This window comes from Mixophyes fleayi, chromosome 5 (assembly GCF_038048845.1).
Source record: "Mixophyes fleayi isolate aMixFle1 chromosome 5, aMixFle1.hap1, whole genome shotgun sequence".
Classification (NCBI taxonomy): Eukaryota; Metazoa; Chordata; class Amphibia; order Anura; family Limnodynastidae; genus Mixophyes; species Mixophyes fleayi.
The window spans coordinates 241,350,357-241,373,908 of NC_134406.1; the positions used below are offsets into that span (position 1 = coordinate 241,350,357).

A 23,552-nucleotide genomic window follows, 5' to 3' on the forward strand; every position below is an offset into this window, starting at 1 on the left:
CAGATACTCCAACTGTTAGCCGCGTGTTGCACAGATTCTCCAACTCTTAGCCGCGTGTGGCACAGATACTCCAACTGTTAGCCGCGTGTTGCACAGATACTCCAACTCTTAGCCACGTGTTGCACAGATTCTCCAACTGTTAGCCGTGTGTTGCACAGATATCCCCTCAACAAACAGCCAATTCTTGCACAAATACCAATCAGCTGCCAGCCAAATGTTGCACAGATTAATCCCTATTTGCAGTTATAAATTGCACAGACTATCCCACCCCAGAAATGTATTGGTTAGTAGGTCCTCTTAAAGACATTAATCTCTGGATGTACTGATGTTATTCAGGGTTATGAGCAAGCACTCATTAGTCTTGAATGGTCTAGAAAACAAAAGTAAAAAGGGCCACTATTGTGGCCATACGGACCAATGAGAACTTAGTGCCTATAGTTTTAGGAGATCGTGGTGTGGGGGCAGTGGGGGCACTATACAGGGAACATTGATCTCCACCACTCCTGCAGATTGATTGATTTTCTACCACATTGACCCTACTTTGCTATGTGTGTGCCCAAAATTATTGTTTTGGCTACTTAAAATGTGGTTGCTTTGATCAAATTGACTAATCAGTCCATGACTGTATCAGCATGTGTTTGTAATTATCAGCCAGCCCCAAAGCATAGGACCCTCTGATCCAGCCATGCCACATGCCCAAATCAGTGCATTTAGTTTTATCACATGTGGGCATACGGGCATAGCAACTTAATTGCCCAATGACCAGATTTGCCTAAGTGTGCTAGTTGGAATTGAAAATATTGTACCTTTCTAGATGCTTTCCAGTTCCTTTAGTTTGCTGAAATAGCAAATAATGACAATCCCGGACATATATGATATTTAACACACTAACACACACACACACAAACAGCATTTTTTTTCCTTTCATATCCTTTTTTAACAATAGTGATTTTTAATTAAGCTGTAAGTTGTTTTCTCACTTCAGAGTGTATAGATCAATGTGAGTCCAAAGCATCCATCATCAGTCTATCTAGACAGCACCCCAAAGCACTCATTCCAGAGTAATAATATACAAGTCATTCTGTGACTTTAATGATTTTAGCCTGGAGTTTTGTATATAGATGAAGCAATTTTGTGAGTCAAAGGCAGCAGGGCCTTATAAGTTGGATGTAAATGCTATACACACCACTGGGTTTCACTCTTAGGTAAACAATGGAATTGCTGTAAAGCTGACATAAATTCAATGGATTGTGTGAGCTATTGAGCACATTTATTTCAGATAAATCAGTCTGCCACTCAACAGCAATGTAACAGGTTTAAATTTATACTTACATTTATTTGATGCATGTAAATTAAACATATCTATTTCCCTAATAAAATAACTATAGGGGGGTCAATAACACCTGCTTCATTGCACATTTGCACACATTAATAAACACATGCAAATCGCGTAAAAATAGGTCAAATAAGTGTCATTCCCAACAATGCACTTTAAGATTTTAGAACATAGCGTGGCCTATTTCTTATGCAGTATCTCGCGCTACCAGTACAATAGATCGTTATTGTTAAAGGTGCAGCACATGGAAAACGTGTCAATAGAATGTGTCTAGAACACATTTTTGCTTTTAGCCATTTTCCTTTCACATATGTGTCACCGGCCTTAAAGATATTAAATATTAATAACACATTGGTTTAAAAGATGATATCATCCAGTATGTTTGAGATGAGAAAAACAACAGAAGACATGTTAAGGACCACTAAACCCAAAAATTGTCAATTTCAGATATGATCCATGAAGGTAAATTACATTATTTAGTGTTAACCTGATATTGTTCTGCAGCTCTGTTAAAAAGTAAATTATTACCTCCACACTACCTTACAGATAGCTAAACTCCTACATGTCCTGATGATTGAATACTAGTCAAAGCGCTAAGCCATACCATGTCATACCTCCCAACCGTCCTGCTCCAGACCAGACAGTTCTGTTTCTACTTATGTCCTGACTGCCGAGACTGTATAAAGGTATGTCCTGCTCACCACCACTTTGCACTACAGAGCGATGCCACGTGCACCTGCCACTGGTGGGTGCGACCTCATTGGCCTTTGTTAGGGTAAGCAGTCTTGGAATGCTAAGCACAGCGGACATCACCAAGCACTGTATAGACACACTCCCTCCAGCATTGTCCCGAGTGCACAAGATCAGAGTTGGCAGTATGCCTATGTGTGAATCAACCAACACACTTTGCATTTTTCCAGGTGTACTTTAGTATATAGCTATACAGTTATGGGATATTGTATTCTGAACCTCATTATTCAGAAACTTCCGAAAGCCAGGAAATGTGGAAAAAAAATGTCTGTTTCTCAGTTATAATGTCATTCACACAGACACGATAAGTGCTTCTCTCCTTCAGTTATTGTGAAGAGCACTGAGAAACAAATGTAATGATAAAAGTAATGTGGGGAAGGATAAGTAATTTTAAAAACAATTGTTCCCATAGGTATAGAGCTAGATACAGTGGTCAAAGTGGATATTTGGAAGTGGCAGTATGGAAAATGTAATGGGAATGTAAGTGAATGGAATTTGATAGTTTTACAATGAAGGCAATAAGAAAAGTGGAGGCATGGGAGAGGGGGAGGGAGAGGGGAAGGGAGAGGGAGAGGGAAAGGGAGGGGGAGAAAGAGGGAGAGGGGAAGGTAGGAGGAGGGAGAGGGGGTGATGGAGAGGAGTAGAGGGAGAGAGAGAGGGGGAGGGGAAGGGGAGGAGGATGGAGAGGGGAAGAGAGGGGGAGGAGGAGGGAGAGGGGAAGGGAGGGGGAGGAGGAGAGGGAGGGAGAGGGGAAGGGAGGAGGAGGGAGTGGAAGAGGGGAAGGGAGGGGGAAGAGGAGGGAGAGGGGGGAGAGGTAGGGAGAGGGGAAGGGAGGGGAGCAGAGGAGTAGAGGGGGAGGGAGAGGGAGAAAGAGGGGGGTGAGAGAGAGAGGGGGAGGGGGTGAGGTAGAGGAGGAGAAGGAGAGAATAAGGGAGAGGGGGATGGAAGGGAGGTAAGGGAGAGGGAGTGGGGGAGGGAGAGAGAGAGAGAGAAGGGGGAAAGGAGGAGAGGGAGTGGGAGAGGGAGAGGGAGAGAGAGAGGGGAAGGGGGAAAGGAGGAGAGGGAGTGGGGGAGGGAGAGGGAGAGGAAGGGGGAAAGGAGGAGAGGGAGTGGGGGAGGGAGAGGGAGAGAGAGAGTGTAGGGGGAAAGGAGGAGAGGGAGTTGGGGAGGGAGAGGGAAAGAGAGAGAGGAAGGGGGAAAGAAGGAGAGAGAGAGCGAGAGAGAGAGAAAGAGATCTTGCATTCAGAATTGCATTTCTTATATGTGACTATTACATTATTTGACTGGCATATAATTTAATTGGGATATTAAGTTCAAACCAAACTAAACAGAAGGCTTACAGGAAAACATGAGCCATTGTCACTGGTGTGTGTGTGTGTGTGTGTGTGTGTGTGTGTGTGTGTGTGTGTGTGTGTGTGTGTGTGTGTGTGTGTGTGTGTGTTAATTTTGATGAATGTAAAATCTTTATTCTCATTTATTGCTTATGTGTTTTGTCATTTGAATTCTCACTTTTCATGGAGCACGAGTAAACTGAATGGCATCAAAGTGCTCTGTGTCTATATTTACAATCACCTGGGGAAATTAAAAGCCTGTGCTATCAGCGACCAAAAGTGACTATTAATATCACAGAAAAATGAAAGCCGACAGCTCAATTAAAATGACACAACTATGCAATCAAGTTGCACATTTAATTCAATATAAAAAGCCACTATTCAGCGCAATGAGATTTCATTAGTAAAGCAGAAAGCAATTGTTGATGATGTTCAGTCTATAAAATTATATTTTTTAATTCAATTTCTGTCAGAGACAAACAAGTCAACAGTGGCTGCATTACCTGATATTTGTCCCTGTCTTCCGATGGCTATTGCTTTGAACATGGGACATTGAACTTTCTGTGTACAGTTTTGGGACCTTTTACTCTGAAACTTGTTATCCAGAGAGACCTGAAAACGAGATAGAAAAAATAAAATAATTGCTGCTGCTCTATGATTATGTAATACATCCAGACAACAAGGTTTCCTTCTTATAGTCATTGTGGGGGGATCTGCTGAGTATGTTCTATGAACAGCCTGTTGTTTCTCAATATGGTTTATAGGACTCCCACTCTGTCCCTACTCCTCTCACACTGTCAATCACGTGCTTGCTCCTGCACTGAGCGACAATTAACTGGAGAGTAGTGGGAGGAGGTAAGAGGAATACTGAGGGCCAGGAGGTGTGTCACGAATCTGTAGAATATTTAGTGGATCCCTGTTCTCTGTCAATGAATGGTACTCATTCAGGAGCGCGGAGTCTAACGGGTAGGGGGTTTTCACCAGTGACCCCCGCAAGGAGGTATGGGCTTTGCTGCCTCTATCCCGCAGGTCGCGGTCTCCCAAATGAGTGACAGAGAAATGGTGGATCTTGAAACTACAGGTTTTGATAATCCAAGGTATCGGCACTGGTACAGCAACAGTTCAAACAATCAATGAGAATGGTTTAAAAAATAACTGGTTTATATTTGGTAACCCAGGGTAACAACAGGAACATCATTGATACAGCAACAGTTCAAATAGTTCAATGAAGATAATAGAACTAGCTGGTTTGTAATTTAGTAACTCAGGGTAACAACAAGAGAATCATGATACCAACAGCTCAAATAGTCAATGAGGATGATAGATGGCTTGCAATTGGTAACTCAGGGTAATAGCAGAGAAATCACTGATACAGCTGAAGTTCAGACAGGGCAGACGTGGAAAAGAACTTTAGCTGATCCATACATGATAATTGTAACTACAGGTGAGTTAACTGACTTCACTATTCTATTTTTTTTGTCAAATAATGTCAGTATACCAAATTTTAGGTCAATTAGATGAGCCCTTTCTGAGAAAATAGTTTTTCTTTTATATATTAGATAATGCTAAGAATTTAGTAGGTCAGTGTATAACTCCGCCCAGCAGGTGGCGCTGCAGCTTGTTTTTTTTTTCCCACACACAGACACACGCCACTAGGCTTTTATATTATAGATATGATGCTCATGTTCAAAATCATCATCATCATCATCCCTGTTTATTTGTAAAGCATAGAAAATCAAAATTGTCTTCTATACCAAATCTAATGCACTTACTTAAATATATTATATATAATATATATCTTTATTTATACTGATCTTTAGAGTAGCTGATACATTGTGAACAATCCCTGCATAACACAAACATTTCCAAGACATTACATAATGCTCTTTGGCTGTAAATATGTCTTCTTGCAATAACACTCCATTTGCAAATAGTCTGAAGGGTGTCTTGATAACATACTCGTGCCCATTATTGAACACTGTTGTGGCAGTGACTTTAAGATACCAAAATGACTTTGATTGAAGAAAGTCTTAGGCTCTATGACTCCAGACTCAATAAAACAATATATGCAGTTACATTACAGATAGTATCTGTCTCTCCATCCATTTTTCTTCTATCACTAGTAAATACTTTCAGTATAAGCTTATAAAATAACAGATCAATCAGAGAGAATGAGTTGTCACTTTTAAATTAATCAAACAATCCTCCGCTGCTCAAGGCAATATTTTTTCATCTATGGAGACAGAAGCAATTGATGATGCTACTGAAATGGTTTGCACTTGATAATAGACATTTTGTCACAAATCGTACCACTGTCTCAAACAAATATGTCAATCATTAATGTTCACCAGCTATTTTCATTTGTAGAAGAAGCCTAACATCATATTAGTGATGCACAACTTTCCTGCTACGCTTTTCAAGGAAAATGTCACCTTTTATCATTTCTGAGAGGCGGGGAAGGCATATAGTCAAGTCCTTCTTAGCTGAATAAAAGAGCCCTTCAATTGAGTGTAGAGGTCTAACCAGCTTACCTGCATTCATTGCATAATTTAAAGTTTGTGAATCTGTCCTTTGCAAATCGAGAAAAATGCAGATACACTGCCCAATATTTTGTGCCTAAGTGGCCATACAAAGGTGCACGCCCCAATTCCACTTATTGAAGGGCAAATGGGCATAGACCAAAACATAAAGGGTCACATGTAGATTTGGCTGTACGTCTGTTTTTGTATAAAATACCCATTTAACTATTGTGCATGTGCGCTGAAAATGCATACGGATACATCTGTTAACAGTGATGGCAGATGCCCTTTTTGTACTTAATATACATTCAACTCAATATACTGCCACAGAAACATATTTGCATGGACGCATATTTTCATGTATGCAAAAGTCACAATTTTATGATTAACTCTAAATCAGGCCCTTAATGTAAGATGCCATTCCACAGATTCCCTGGAACTTCACATTACACTGCAAAATGTTCTGTACCACCATGAACTTCAATTTTCATGAAAATCTACAACTTAATTTATGTTTACTCTCCACATAGCCCCATATACCTCTCTACAGCCCCAGGTGTACTCATAATCCCCATTCAGCCACTGCTACTCTCTAGAAAGCGGTGTCACACTAGCTGGAAGACCAACTTACTTTAGCACTTTCCTCCCAAACTAAAGGTTGAACTTTCTACTGATCTGAATGGCTAGCGTTCAAAAGAACTTATGATCATAGCATTGTGCAAGCAATCGGTGTTAAAGTTTCACTTCCGCTATTGAAGCTCACTGATGAGCTCCAATCACTGAATATTGGTCCCAAGCCATGTAGGTCAAGGTAGGTCATGTGACTTAACAGGTCTGGGTTTATTTAGTTTAGTTTAGTTTGGCATCAAAAGAATTTTCTCGATGGAGACACTCAGATTCCACTTTATTTACAGATTAAAGTTCAAAAATGTATGTATTACATTTAAAATGTACAGAGTCTTACCAGTATCAAAACAGATATATGTAGTCTTGTGACATATTTGAAATCTATTCCTATGAGTCAGGAATGAAGAAATGAAAAACAGTGAAATTAGAGAAATACTACAAGTCATCAATATATTTGATTTTAATCCAGTATAGTTTTATCTCTAATTCAGGTGACCTCAATTCAGAGCCTCAAAGTATTATCTTTTATTTAATTTTATATTGATTCCAATCTAGTTAGATGTCAATTTAAGATGTACATTCATTTTTTTTTATATTTGTTTATGTTCCATTCCATAAGTAACTAGTACCATTTAAACGTCATTTCCTTAATACATGTATTTGTCCACAGAAAATGTCGCACACGCCAATGAGGAACAGCAATTGCTTCATTTACTTTATCATTACCACACACAGGGGCAAACGTAGGATTTGCAGAGGGGGGGTTTCCACACCACGCCGCCAGTGGGCGTGACCAGCATGTATGGGGGTGTGGCTATAATTTTAAAGAGTGCTTGGCTGCTCTCCAACTCTTTCTACCCCCGTAATATACATGGGCAATGGTGCGTGCACTACTGTTAGGTGTACACAGCAATCCCTTTTCAAACAGACCCGTATGCAGTGGGGGCAGGGTCCAGCCACCTCAATTATACAGTGCCCCAGGCTTGGAGGGGGTTTCCAGGCACTAGGAAATCCCCCCTCGGTTTACCTATGCCACAATTCTGCTCGGGCAAAGCAAAATAAAGTGTAATAATGGTGAATATTTGTTCTCTATTTCCTCATTTCAGCAGACCATGGGGTAAATGTATTATGGTCCGTTTTTTTCAACTCGCCGGAAATCGGCGAGTTGACAGCTAAAATTTAAAGCGGCGCTGGCTTGTAAAGGCAGGTTTGAAAAAGTTGAAAAAACCAGACCATAATACATTTACCCCCATGTGTTTTATATCCTGGTATACTTGCCATTTTTTGCTCCAGTGTTCTAATATCAGAAAAATGTCATTCATTTCAATATTCTACTGTATTATTAGAAAAATATCACTGAAACAAAGTATCTTTGTCTAATGTTCTATTATTACAAAAGTATGTCAAATTCATTCATTTTCATGCATACTACATTCCCACCAGTGTATTGTCTTTTCCCAGTTGTATGACCACACTAATAGTGTTCAAATTAATATGATTAGACACCTAAATGTAGCAGGGTATTACTAAGTGCTTTGTATGATAAATCATGATACCAGAACATAACCAAGCCCTAAAACATTATGATTTATTTTATCTCTATAACTATTGTTATTGCTGTTTATTACTACCTCTGAGATTCCCTAAACAAATCACTCAATTAGCATCGCCAACTAAAAGCTGTAAATTCATTACCCACTAAGGACATCCAAGTCTCTATCCTAAATTCAATATTATATCATTTGGGCTCTTGTCTCATATTTCCATTATTGCTACTATTACATTTGTGAATCGGTCAGAGAAAAATTCTCTAGACCAGGAATATCCAGGATCGCTCCCTAATGACATCACTTATGACGTCACACTCTTCAACGTATGTTTCGCAAATAGACTAAATCATGCTGTTCGTCCTCTCTTGTATTTATAGAGAGGGATAGCTAATCTCCGTCATTCAAGTTTGGCAGTTTTAGCATCAGATCAACTCAAGTGAAAGAAGGAAAAGTCTCAGTCAGCCAAACTTTTAATCTTTTTTGTTGATTGACACATCTATCAGCGAAGTCCATCCAGCCTTGCGGCAGTTCTTGGTGAACACCGGAGTATCCGTTAGATTCCGCGCCTCTGGTCTGCCAGTCCTAATCAGGATTGATACAGGTTCTCTGAATTGAAACAAATCCATAGCGATGTGTGATCATGATTTGGTAGGTACGGCAAGGGCTGTAAAAGACTACAGGGCAAGTAATGAGGTATTTTGGTAAAAAGTTACAAAGTTCATTAGATTGTTGTTTAAATTTTAAACTATAAAGTTACCTGAATAAGGTCTAAGGTATACTGTGAATTTGGGCCAACTGCTGTATTTTGGAATAAAGGTCTGGTTGAACAAACATTTTCCTTTCAAGAGCACGTGGAGAACTTTGGGTCTATTAGTCCAGAAGAATAAAAAGCCACAAAGAGAGTTCAGTAAGTAATGGAAAAAGATTCTGACATAGAAAAATGTTTTAAGATAACATCTGCTTTTATATTTTTCCACCTGAATGGAAGAAAAGATAAACCTGGCAAAAAAGAACGTCCAGCAGGCTTGTTTAGGGTTAAGTCCAGTGGAAGAACTACCACTGGTGCGGCAGGGGCAATGCACCAGGGCCTATGACGCAGAGGGTCGGGGGCCCCAGTCCCCTTCTCCCTGCCTCCCTACATCGGGGCCCACAGCTCGCTAGTTCCGCCTCTGGTTAATTCTCTTGGCCACTTTTTGTGGTCTGTCATGATCCTTATCAGGACAGTGGAGTCCTCAAGTAAATGCCTCCATTTCTCAAGATTACATCATTCCCTGTTATCTATATCATAATTTTGTTCTGGAGGGAAAAACTTCCTGGAAAAGAAGACACGAGGTTACAATTTGCACTAAAGATTTGCATGTGAGAGGACAGCTCCAGCATCATTACCAGCTACAACCAAAATGGAATATTCAGACTAATTTAAAAACAAATGGTTCAACATCTTAGGGCTAGATTTACTAAGCTGCTGGTTTGAAAAAGTGGGGTTGTTGCCTATAGCAACCAATCAGATTCTAGCTGTCATTTTGCAGAAGGTACTAAATAAATGAAAGCTAGAATCTGATTGGTTGCTATAGGCAACATCCCCACTTTTTCAAACCCGCAGCTTAGTAAATCTGGCCCTTAGACTCTTAAGAAATTAATTATAAAAGAAAGTAGGAGCAATTTAGTCAAACTAGATGAAGAAATTACATTCACTTCAAACAGTGATTAACGGTGTAGAACTAGTAGGGAACCAAATTATGACAGAAGAAATAGAATGCAAATTGAATAAAAATTGAACAGGAAACAGAAAATATATACTAGGGACAAAATGGACCTTTTAATAGTTAAACATCACTTTTCACAGAAAAAATATTTTAAAATAATAGAACCTTGTTTAAATAGCAAGTAATAGAACCTCTGTATAAAGCAAATACATCTTCAGGTACTTTGCATAAGGAACCTAAACCATACCAGAAACAGGGCCGGATTAATAATAGGCCTGATGGAGCTGCAGCTCCTGGACTCCACACTGAAATGGGCCCATAAAGATCAATGCCTAAAATATTTGTTACATATATTTGTTGCTGTTTAGCTTATGGAGCTTTTTTCAGTATCAATATTTTACTTACTGCTGCCAGTGACAGGCCAACCCCAACTCCCTGACTGCCCCAGCTCTACCACATGGTACAGAGAAATCTAGTCCAGGTATGGTGGTTGCTCGACCCCTCCCCAAATTTACTTGGCTGTAACCTGCCTCCTCATTGTTGGCAGGTTCTTCCCTTCTCCCCAATGGCTGCCTCCTCCCTCTTCCGTGTTGGCTGTCTCCTCTCCTCCCTCTCGGCTGCCTCCTCCCTCCTCCTTGTTGGCTACTTCTTCCCTTCTCCCCAATGGCTGCCTCCTCCCTCTTCCGTGTTGGCTGTCTCCTCTCCTCCCTCTCGGCTGCCTCCTCCCTCCTCCTTGTTGGCTGCTTCTTCCCTTCTCCCCAATGGCTGCCTCCTCCCTCTTCCGTGTTGGCTGTCTCCTCTCCTCCCTCTCGGCTGCCTCCTCCCTCCTCCTTGTTGGCTATTTCTTCCCTTCTCCCCAATGGCTGCCTCCTCCCTCTTCCGTGTTGGCTGTCTCCTCTCCTCCCTCTCGGCTGCCTCCTCCCTCCTCCTTGTTGGCTACTTCTTCCCTTCTCCCCAATGGCTGCCTCCTCCCTCTTCCGTGTTGGCTGTCTCCTCTCCTCCCTCTCGGCTGCCTCCTTCCTCCTCCTTGTTGGCTACTTCTTCCCTTCTCCCCAATGGCTGCCTCCTCCCTCTTCCGTGTTGGCTGTCTCCTCTCCTCCCTCTCGGCTGCCTCCTCCCTCCTCCTTGTTGGCTACTTCTTCCCTTCTCCCCAATGGCTGCCTCCTCCCTCTTCCGTGTTGGCTGTCTCCTCTCCTCCCTCTCGGCTGCCTCCTCCCTCCTCCTTGTTGGCTACTTCTTCCCTTCTCCCCAATGGCTGCCTCCTCCCTCTTCCGTGTTGGCTGTCTCCTCTCCTCCCTCTCGGCTGCCTTCTATCTCCTCCTTGTTGGCTACTTCTTCCCTTCTCCCCAATGGCTGCCTCCTCCCTCTTCCGTGTTGCCTGTCTCCTCTCCTCCCTCTCGGCTGCCTCCTCCTTGTTGGCTACTTCTTCCCTTCTCCCCAATGGCTGCCTCCTCTCTCCTCTTTGTTGGCTGCTTCTTTCCTTTCCTCAAATGGCTGCCTCCTCCTTGTGGGCTGTCTCCTCTCCTCCCTCTCGGCTGCCTCCTCCTTCCTCCTTGTTGGCTGCTTCTTCCCTTCTCCCCAATGGCTACATCCTCCCTCCTCCTTGTTGGCTGTCACCTCTCCTACCTGTTGGCTGCCTCCTCCCTCCTCCTTGTTGGCTACTTCTTCCCTTCTCCCCAATGGCTGCCTCCCCCTCCTCATTGCTGGCTGTCTCCTCTTGTTCCTATCAGCTACTTGCTCTCCCTCCTCCTTGTTGGCTGTTTCTTCCCTTCTCCCTAATGGCTGCCTCCTCCATCCTCCTTGTTGGCTGTCTCCTTTCCTCCCTATCGGCTGCCTCCTCCCTCCTTCTTGTTGGCTGTTTCTTCCCTTCTCCCCAATGGCTGCCTCGTCCCTCCTCTCCTCCCTAATAGGTTGTTTCCTCCTTCCTCCACATCTGAGGCCAGAGGCAGCAGATTGTCGCAGGCAGTTTTGTACACATGTATTTGTTAACATCAGGGAGCAGACACAGGAGTCCTACACTGAGCACCACAGGACAGCAGAAGGTTGTGGGTTCTCTTAATTTAATGTGGGAAGAGGGTTATTAATTTATAAGTGGGTGAAGGTGGGGCTTCTAATATAAACTTCTGGTGAGAGTAGGGGCTATTTTTTGATGTTGTGATGGTAGAGGATATTCATTTAGTGCCTACTAATTTAAAGTGAGGTGACAGGACTATTATTTAATACTGAGTGGCTATTAAATGTGGGGCTGAGTTGGGGGCATTGCGGCCTATTAATTTAGTGACAAGCTGAGGTGGGACCATATTTATTAAATGTGAATGTTAATTTAATGTCAGGGCTGGATGGGTGAAAATGGGCCTATTTATTAAATGAGAATATTGTCAATATAATGTATGGGTTGACAGACTGATCGTGATCGCTAAGCCTCTTACTTCCGTGCACCACCAAGGGAATTCCGTGACGCAATGCGTTGTTAGAGTTTGGCCATGTGTCACCCTACGCATTTCGTCATTGCTGACTTCATCAGGGGATATTTCGTTAAATATGCAGCATGTTTAAATAGTTCAATTGACCAATGGGATTCATTGTCATCAGCATCATTTTTCCGATGTTCACAATGGAAACACACAGATGACCTCCATGCCAATAGTGTCATTTTTGGAATGGAGATTTTCAATATATACATAATACAATAAAATTCAACCTCATTCGTGATGTTCCAAAACAGAAAGGCATAAAATGATTGTTCCGTGTTTTTTATACATTGTCGAAACATTGCAAGTGTCACGATTTAAAAGGACCCAACATATTTCCAACGAGTGTTCTTTTATGTGGTAAAACTAAATTGATGGGAAGCCAATTTATTTCTATAGATGCAGTGTTACATAACCTAGAATTACATTGTAGCATAATGAAGCATTTATTATTCTGTTGAAAAAGTTGGTTTCACAATTAACTATCCTTCTAATTGGTTCTAAGACAATCTCCATACGTTTACCTAGTGTGTTAATTCCATATTCAATTTGTCTAGGTTTTTCTATAAGTAAAACAGACAGAGTTGAAAGTGCCTCAGATTCACAAAATTAATTATAAAATTGTAAAAGCAATTTATGAGGTCTTAATGAATTGACTATTGAAGTTTGCAAAGCAATAGTCACGTGTGTATTATTTGGTTGGTTGTATAGCAATCCTACTATCAGAAAAGGGTTATATATATATATATATATATATATATATATATATATATATATATAGATAGTTAGATACGTATTTAAATATATTTATGTATATATATACAGTCAGGTCCATAAATATTGGGACATCGACACAATTCTCATATTTTGGGCTCTATACACCACCACAATGGATTTGAAATGAAACTAACAAGATGTGCTTCAACTGCAGACTTTCAGCTTTAATTTGAGGGAATTTACATCCAAATCAGGTGACCAGTGTAGGAATTGCAACGGTTTCTATATGTGCCTCCCACTTTTTAAGTATTCCATGGGTACTTGAAAAACATTCTTTTCTTCTTTCGTGAAGCTCTAATGATCCACAGGATCCAGCTTGGCAAAATAAAAAAAACCCATACACAGAAGGACAATAACTATGATCCTCTATGGAGGATGAACCCCTGCTATAGTTCCACCAGCCCTGGCTGGCTTGCCTAGTGCTGGTTTTCATAAAATTGGGGGGGACCTCACACTCCTTCCCCCCCCGATTTTGCGACTCCCAGCACTACGTTGGCAGCACTAAGGGTTAATATCATTAGAAGGGGTGGGAAATCACACGCTTTTTTTTTTTAAAAAAAAACAACTTTATTTTTATACTGTATAGAGGTTGCGGGTCTGGCGGCTGTAATGCCACTGGACCCGCAGGTTACTGCAGGCGCTAACAATTACATACATACCTGTAGCGTCTTGTGCAGTAGGGCTGAACAAAGCAGCGCTGCACCTGAATTCAGGCAAGAGCAAATCCTAAATACGTGCCTATAATAGTGAACACGGAATGCGCTCAGAATGCAAAGATGACTTACAGGTTTACAATAAAACGCCTTATAAACAGTATAAAACAGAGATGGAGCCTCATTGGACAGCACTAGACCAGACTTGTGAAGAAGTATGGATTATTTAAGCTAGTTCACACAGTGTATGAAAAAACAATAGGCATATATCCCATCTGGGAGCCACCCCAGTAATGATGAACATAGAATAATGTCAGGAGAAAATAATTGGTAGGTCGTTAATACACATTCTGGTCTGAAACCAAATCGGGTCTTTGAAGCAATGAGGATGTTATACCGGATCTGACAACGTATCTATAAAAGTTTCCCACACCTGAGTGTGCTTTTCTTTTGTCATAGAGGCTTCTACCCAGTCCATTTGGAAAATATGATAGAGTTTTTCCCGAAATAATGCTGGAGCAGGAGGCAGTCTTTGGTCTCACATCTGAAGAACACTTTTTCTGGCAGCTCCATTACTGTAGAAAGTATAAGCAATGTAGGTCAAGTGAGGTACTAGAATAATTCTAAACCTAAAAATAACTTACTCATCGGAATGAGGCTAGAACTGATGTATATCAAAATCTTGAAAAATGACCCACGGAGGTACAAACTTTATGCCATTTTCTTCCAGTGAAAGTTTGGATTCTGATAATAGTTTTAATATAATCCACCCTTATTTTGCACTGTAAGTAGTAAAGCTGAATTTTAATAATTAACAATAAAACCGTTATAAACAAGGTAACAGAGGCAGCCTTGTAGCAATCCTTATTCCTGGCGTAGCAAGAGCATCACTTTCCAGTATATTTAATAAATGCCAGAGGGATCATATTTCTTATGTGATTCACCAAACTGTATTTATTTGTCATGATTTGGCCCACTGGGGCTCGTAAATCTACTTAAGCAGCAGCTACTCTGTCTCTCAAGGCTAAAATTATGGCTTATTATTTCAGTCTATGGATTCCAAATACCAAAGAAAATAACACAGAGCAGTTTTGTAACATAATGTCCAGCATATTGTACCTGTAACTGGATGCTGGAAGACTACTAAACTACATCTACAATGGGAAACACTCCAAGTATTGTACTGACAAGATAGAGAATTATCTCTCCAGTGGATACATTCCAACAGATTTAATAACTCTGAGAAAGTTGGTTACATTGTACTTTACTTAATGTAAAGTGAGGATAAAGCATTTACTGCAAATATTAAAGGACAAGTGCATTGCGTACAGCGCATCGCAACATTTTGTCCCCGTCCTCAGAATGCAATAACGCAACTGCAGTATCGTGAGGGCAGGGCCAAAATGACAGTGTAATAAAACTCACTGTTTATGCCTCCATATGATCTCCCTGTGCCTCTCTCGGCACTTCTCTGCAGCCAGGCTCCAATCACACTGATTGGATACTTACCTGTCACTCGTTCCAGCATCTGTGGTGCTGTGATCGGCTCTCGATGCGATCACATAATCGGGTCTCCGGGTGCAGGAGTTTCGACCTGCTTCCTATTTAAACCTGCACTGACACTTGCTCAGTGTCAGTGCAACTCGTTTGCTGTGCTTCTGACTTCCAGTTCTCCTCAGCCGCTACCTATTCCCTCGGATCACTGTGTACCAGTATCGCCTGTCTGACCAAGTCTGTGGAACTTTCTTGTGTACTTCACTGCCTGAACCGTGTACCAGTATCGTCTGTCTGACCAAGTCTGTGGAACATCCTTGTGTACTTCACTGCCTGAACCGTGTACCAGTATCGTCTGTCTGACCAAGTCTGTGGAACATCCTTGTGTACTTCACTGCCTGAACCGTGTACCAGTATCGTCTGTCTGACCAAGTCTGTGGAACATCCTTGTGTACTTCACTGCCTGAACCGTGTACCAGTATCGTCTGTCTGACCAAGTCTGTGGAACATCCTTGTGTACTTCACTGCCTGAACCGTGTACCAGTAATCGCCTGTCTGACCAGGTCTGTGGAACTTCCTTGTGTACCTCGCTACCTGATCTCCGTGTCTGACTACTCTTGCCTTGATTCCAGTGTACCAGTTTCCGGCGAGTCTGTTAAGCCTTGACCCGATTCCAGTGTACCAGTTCCTGTCGTGTCTGACTACTCTGATCTCCGTGTACCAGTACCATGTCTGAAGACTCTGATACCTTCACTGCATCCTTCCGGTTCTGCTGTTCTCTAGTGACTTTCTCAAGTATTCAGATCTAGTGTTACATTCTGGGGCAATCCTGAGGGCCGCGACCTGCGTATTCCTGGGAGCTAAGCCCATCCCGCCGTGCGGCGGTTCTTGGTGTACACCGGGGAATCCGTTAGACTCCGCGCCTCTGGTCTGCCTGTGCTAATCAGGATTAATACAGGTATCTGAATCGTAACAGACAGCATACGAGAGATGCTATAGGCCTCTCCTATTCTAGTATGGAAATATATGATAAATATGGCTTTAACATACGAGAGGCTCATCTTAAACGTTAAAAGAAATGTGCCAAGATATAGAATGTATGGTGCGAGTCTCCTCTACCAGTTTTGTCAGGATATTTTAATTAATAAACATTGGTTGTTAGTAGGCACATACTGTATGTGTGCAATATATAAGTTCAGACTAGCTAATATTGCATAAGTTATCCTATCTTCATGTCAGAGAACAGTGTCTCATTTTGGTGCCAAGTCTACATCCTGATATGTCCATTGTGTTAAGGTGTCTGTCACATTATGATGTTTTCAAATACATTAGTCAAAAGTTATAGGCATTTATTTGTTCTGCCTGTTGTTATGATATTTTGCTTCTTGTGAGTTTCGTGTGTGATATTTGGTAAATACTCTCTATTATACCAGTACAATTTTAAGACCAATTATTATTATTATATTATACATGAATGAGTTTTCATATCCAAATAAACTGCATGTACCAAGGATTTAGGGCTATAATATTTCAATGTATAATTATTGACATTAATAAAAATTTTGAAAGAAAAAAAAGACTGTTATGAGAGTTCATGCTCTGCTTTTCGTTCTACTCTATATCATTCACATATTGTTTCTGCTTGCACGTTGGCGCAGTAGTTAGACAATCCACCTTTCAACAGTGAAGACCTGAGTTTGAATCCTCACCAATGCCCTTATCTCTCTGGAGTTTATATATCCTTCCCATGTTTGTGTGGATTTACTATGCGTCCCTTATGCAAGAATATACTTGGTTTAAGTTCACACGATTTATCCGAACAAATTAAGCCGTTGTCTTCATATTATTAGTAGCGTATTGTTAGCCGTTTTTATAAATATCAGCAACTAACTGTTGACACATCAGTCACTTTACATTGCAATGTAATACAACTGTGGTTGTAATAAAAAAAAAGGTTGCTTTTAAAAAAAAGTGCACAATGCATAAAATGTATGTTTTGCATATTTAGTTGTGAGTGTTTTAAACTAACGATGCTTTTTGAACAGTTTAGTGTTGTTATTCAGCGCTGCTGCTCTAGCTGCTTTGGATTTAAACATGACCCTGAGCTTCCTTAAGTTTAAACAAAAAGTTAAGATAAAACTCTCAGCTTTTCTTCTTAACTATCCAACAGATACTGAGGTAACGCCTACTCTTCTTAAGTCAGTACAAATAATGCCTACTCTTCTTAACTTCGTGCGGATCTCCGCCCATTCCCCTTCCATTCCCACCCCTTTTTTCTTAAGTGGTCAGAGAACTTTTTAAGTGCAGTTAATAAGGATTTTCATCTTAAATCAAGAAGGAAAATCCACTGTGTAATTTAAGATTTTCTTATCTCCCTTCTCTGGGCATGCTCAGAGAAGATTTTCTTAAGATCCTCAAAAAACAGCAGATAAGATCAGTAATGAATCAGGTCCTACGAGTGTAATACTGTGCTGTATATATTGAGATCGGAAATATTTATATGATGGTAACCCTTGATTGCTAACAAGCTGTTGCTTTATATTTGTCCTGTCTATGGTATATGGGACATAATGTACCTACAAAACAAATATGATAGTGTACAGTGAGCACATTCTAAAACCAACAAAGCCAGTCTGACATCCATGGAAGGCAGGACTGTACAGTTTACCCTCTTCTACATAATCTACAAAGTATGTTCAAGTTAAGTTCTTTACTAACCATTAAAACAATGGTAAGAGTACATATGAACATGCAGTAGCTTACTGTGTGGAGAGATATTTTTTATAGTGTATTGATAATGATATATTTTCTCCAATGCTATATGTGTAGAGTGCAAGAATAACCATACAGATAAATATGCTAAAATCCAGTGATTAATATGCCAACATATTCTTATTTACACCTGTTATCATAAATTTCACAAAACACATTCATAACTTAATATGAAAATGTGGGGAGAGATCATTTGTTTAATTTTTAACAAAGTAACTAATTGTCATTCATAAATCAGATGGAAAGTGTTCTGCTGCTCTATGAAAATTTGAAATAATGATCCTTTGCTTCTAGGTATTATACAGAATGTGCTCCAGGCATATTATAATTTCCGGCTCTCATACATTAAAGTAGATACTACCATGAATATGCATTTTATGTATGTGTAACGTATGTATATATGTATTTGTGTACTACCTCCTCTGCATTTTATCTATGTGTAATATATATATATATATATACATATACAAGTTAACCTGTGCATGATACTCATGCATTCTAGTCAAATCAAGATACTTAAGGTCTTAAAAAGGTTCTTGTCATGCATTTGGGCCTAGCCCAGGCCTCCTCAGGGGAAGAGCGTTACTTCCCGACGCAAGCGCCCTTTTTAATGTGTGTTCATGAGGTAAAATTACCTCACGAAAATGAGTTTGGCCCCTCAACTCGTAAATTTAGCCTTCACTACACCTCCCACGGGGGGAAGGGGGGATGATGGAAGTTAACTGACTTGACTATTCTAATTTTTTTGTCAAATAATGTCAGTATACCAAATTTCAGGTCAATTGGATGAGCCCTTTCTGAGAAAATAGTTTTTTCCACACACACACACACTAACGCACGCCTCTACACATGTGTGTTCATGAGGTAAAATTACCTCACGAAAATGAGTTTGAGCCCTACCAAATTTCAGCCCTTTTTGAATTTTTTCCCCCACACACACTAAGAATTTAGTAGGTCAGTGTATAACTCTGCCCAGCAGGTGGCGCTGCAACTTGGTTTTTTTTTTCCACACACAGACGCCACTAAGCATTTATATATTAGATATATATATATATATATAATATATATATATATATATATATATATATGTGTGTGTGTGTATTTGTGTACTTCCTCCTCTGCATTTTTGTGCTCTGTGCTTTTCAGTTGAAAGCAGCGATTTAATGGCTACAATGGACATTAAATGCTAATCACTATGTTATATTCTGTTGACAGGGACAAGTGTAGGGTTTTATAACCCTATAGTGTGACTGGTATAATAGAATGACAACTAATATCACAGGAGTCAACACAAGAAATTATTGATATATGCAGGTGATTCATATAATATACGGACAAGTAGAGAGCAGTATACTTTTCTACACTGTTCCACAAAATATTTACATCAATCCACATTTGACAGCAGCATTTTTTTATATTTGACAGGTGGAGTTTAGCCTAAACTAACCCAGATAGGGGAGAGCTGGGAAGTTTTAGCGAAAAGGGGGGAAGGGGAGGGGGGGGGGCAGCGAGACTTTACTCAGCAGCATATTAGGAATATTTTAAATAAAAAAATGCAGGTGGCTCAGCCCAAGGTAGGCCACTATGGACCAGCCCGGGGGGCCAATGCCCCCCTTGTCCGTTCCTAGTCCTAACACAACCATACCGCATTATGAATTGGAAGTCTTCATGCCAACTCCCACCTGTTGAGACATTAGGCAATATATGCAGTTTCTAATAGCTGTGTTGCAATTACTTCAGGTGACTGCACACTTTAGCTTGATAACAGGTGTGAGGTGCGGTGGGGAGGGGGGTGGGGTGTCAGGGTGCCCAAAACGCAGCAGTGGAAAAGGGACCCTTTTCTCTTGTGGCGGGCACTTGTTTTACTGTAAGGGAAAGGGGAAAATACGGGAGGGGCAGCTCCACAAGGTGAGTGCACCACAGGAACAGCCCTCGTCGGGCTATACTTACGGAAGTGGGTCTACGACGTCGACTCCCTCTATCCCTGTGGCTTCAGGGATTCCCACTTGCAGGGGTCTTCTGAAGACCTTGTCTGATGACCAATGCCTGTAAAACAAGGGAGACCAAGCCAAACAGAACAATCCCTTCCCCAACACCCCAGGTATTCACCAAATCATGAGGGACCACCGTACCTTTCTTCTCCTCAAATGGAATCCTCCCACTCACAAGTCCTCGGCTATCCAGGTCCACTGGAACTCTGTCGCTCCACAGGCCTCCACCCGCGGTCCGAGCACCAGCTGTGAAGCCCGCCTTGTCCTGGCGCTCAGGACTTTAGGTGCCCTTCCTGACGGATAGAGGGGCTTTGTAAGCCACTCTCAGTAACTTAACCACTCAACTATCAAGGGACCAAATGTCCCCTTCACTACTCAAAGACCCACTCACTTAGAGGCCTGCGCCTCTCTACATTTAAGGGCCTTGCGCCCTGCTAACTCTAGCTGTGGTCCTTGCGCCCAGATAAACCCCAGGGCCTGCTGCCCTTCCTCACTGTGGCCTAAAGCCCAGACTAGCCTAAGGGCCTTGTGCCCGATAACAAAACCTACCTAGCGCCTAACTGCCCAGGGTCTTATGCCCACTTAGCACAACAGGGGCCTAGTGCCCAGAACGTGCCACCGGGCCTTATGCCCGACCTGACCGAGTATTTTTATCCTCACCTGCTCCGCGCAGAAAACTCTGCTTGCCTCGCAGTCTTCGGGTCTTCCAGACCCTCCAGCCGACGGTGCCTCTTCTCCGGTTCAGAGCTCTGCTTCTCGGTGCCTTCATGGCAGGGGTGCTTAGTCCTTACAAGGGCTCCCTGCCGGCTTCCTCTCTTACTGCGTTGTCTTCGGGTGTTCCAGATCCTCCAGCCGATGGCGCCACTTCTCTGGTTCGGCACTCTGCTTCCTGGTACCTTTGTGGCAGAGTAGCTCCCAGCCCTTACAAGGGCTCCCTGCCACTTCCACCAATGTTTCTGCCGCTGGACGTCCCACAACGTTCTCTTCCTTCTCCGCCGGTTAACGACTTGAAGATACCGGCGTATATAGCCACCGGCATGCCGACGTCACTCAGCAGCAGCGCGAGTCCCAATTGGCTCGCCGCAACACCAACAGTTTTCCGCAATGACTGTAATAGTGCGCGCGCAGCGTTACTTTGGCCAGTAACGCCAACAATTGAATATGCCCCTATAAATAACCATTTTTTTATTTAAATTACATATTGAAACAAAAGGCAGAAGAGAATTCAATGTTGCTTTGGCTCTCTGCAATGCAGTGTGCTGTAAGATTTTCCAACAGCGGTACAATGGAAAGATGGCTTAACACCATACTTGCCGACTTTCTCCCATTGCTTTCCGGGAGATTCAGTGGAGGAGGTGGGCGTGCGGGGGGCGGGGATCCGAAATCGCGTCATTTTCCCGGAGAATCGCGGTATAGTGGCCCTATTTCTGTAAATGCGGGATTTTGCCATACTCCTCCGGGAGTCCGGGAGACTCCCCCAAAATGCAGAAGTCTCCCGGACATTCCGGGAGAGTTGGCAAGTATGCTTAACACTGACACTAAATTTAGCCCAAATTATTGCAGTTCTAAAAAAAAACAAATGTCAAAAGCAGATAAAGAATATCATGAGCTGTGAGCAGCAGTCAGGATGGTAGGTACAGTAATACCTAATATAACACACAACTGTCACACACCCACTAACACGTCAGGCGACCACCAGTCTCCATCAGGGGTTACACAGTCAGACCAGAGACTACAATGAGCCGCGCGCTGCCGCCCGTGTCTGACACTACAGCTCGCTGATTGGCTGTCAGGCAGGGGACAGGGGGAGTGGCCGGGTGTAGTGGGGGCAGGGGACAGGGGGAGTGGCCGGGTGTAGTGGGCGGGGTGTTGTTACCATGTCACCGAGCAGCTTCCGGATACACTGTGTACAGCCGTTATACAGCGGGATAAGCCCGCCCTGCAGCGGCTGACACACCGGCACAGGTCTGTGTTATCTCATCACACTATGGCTTATACACCCCGGGCCTCTCTCTGCCAGTCCCAGATGTATCCTGTCGGGGTATGCTGGGATTTGTAGTTCCACAATGGCCAGAGAGCTGACTCCCTCTGTATTATAACCAAATACACTGACATGACGTCCTACTCCCTGCATATAACACATCATGCATCATTACCCTGTCCTGTCATGCTGCCCACTGCTGTCACTGAATGATTTCCTGATGCTACTATGTGACACTTGTTGTGGTTGTTGTAAAATGTGTGCTAACAGTGTATGCTTGTACCAGATCCAGGGGCTGCTCATCAGTCTGAATATAACATGGCAGGTGGGGATCCTAATGGCAAGGAACTGAGTTTGATGGATAAACAGGTCACAAGGTAAGCTCTATAACATTGTAAATCTGCAGGGTTTGAAAATAAATAAACATTTCTGTAAACTAAAACAATGATTCTGTGCAGTACACATCATTTTATTTTTAAAAATATCTGTAGCCGTTTGCTTAGGAAGATATTTCAGAAATGCTTGTAATCCATTCATAACGAAAGGCGGCTACACACATTGATATTTGGTCCCCATGACAAACCTTGAGATGTACAGAATTGTCTGTACACTTAGACTATGTATAACTTGGTCCTGCTATGCTGTTTACCTGGTACAGTATTTGCATTTTGCACACTTGATTTAGTAGACTTCAGATCTGCACTTTCTGATCTTAATATTTTTTGTTTTTGTAGCTTGCTGGATATTACTTTGAACTCGTACCTCCTTTCCATCAATTTGCATTGTAATCAAATCTCCAGGATTGAAGGGCTTACATACCTTCACAATTTACAGCATTTGGACTTATCATCCAACCTTATAACCAGGATTGAAGGACTAGACTCCTTGATATGTCTTCAGAGCTTGAATCTGTCTTGTAACAAACTCACAAGGATAGAAGGTTTGTGTTATTAAGTTTATAATTTGAGTGTTGACCTTTGGACAGTGGTCTACCTCCAGTACTGGACTCCTGCTTTGTTTTGACAGCTGGCAGAAGAGTGACAGCTGTCAGCACTGGTACTGGGCTTAACAATGAAACTCCAACTTAGTATATACTTAGTGAATATGGATCCTGATTGAACATGACCCATGTTTGCTTGAACTTAATGGTCATGTTCCGTTCAGCACTGACAGTTCTATATCCACTTCTGTGGCTGCTTTCCATTAACAGTATAATTATTTGCAGGCAGAAGGTGAGGAAGGGGTTGAATCATGTTTAAGTATAATGCATATTTCATTGCATTTTTTAGATGATAGAAACATATTTATTATGAGGTATATGTGGTCTTAAGTTTAATTGTAGTCACTTTAATAGACCAAGGGGTATTTTTACTAAACTGTAGGTTTGAAAAAGTGGAGATGTTGCCTATAGCAACCAATCAGATTCTAGTTATTTATTTAGTACATTCTACAAAATGACAGCTAGAATCTGATTGGTTGCTATAGGCAACATCTCCACTTTTTCAAACCTACAATTTAGTAAATATACCCCTAAGTCTAAATCATTAATATGACATCACTAAGTAGTGATCATCATTTCTATGTTTAATTATTT

General features: G+C 41.8%; 1 protein-coding gene across 2 annotated transcripts in view; it reads left to right on the forward strand.

Annotated features, from left to right (window-relative positions):
* The first annotated feature begins 21,843 nt into the window (after positions 1–21,843).
* The window catches only part of LRRCC1 (leucine rich repeat and coiled-coil centrosomal protein 1), a 32,814-nt gene continuing 31,105 nt past the window's right edge, over positions 21,844–23,552 (forward strand). The window contains exons 1-3 of one of the 2 annotated variants that reach the window (XM_075213734.1): positions 21,844–21,942; positions 22,245–22,335; positions 22,693–22,898. In XM_075213734.1, the coding sequence (XP_075069835.1) occupies positions 22,277–22,335; positions 22,693–22,898 (265 nt within the window). In that variant the 5' untranslated portion in view covers positions 21,844–21,942; positions 22,245–22,276. Of the gene's footprint in view, positions 21,943–21,962; positions 22,336–22,692; positions 22,899–23,552 lie in introns of those variants that run through there. The other variant, XM_075213733.1, reaches the window with a different exon arrangement.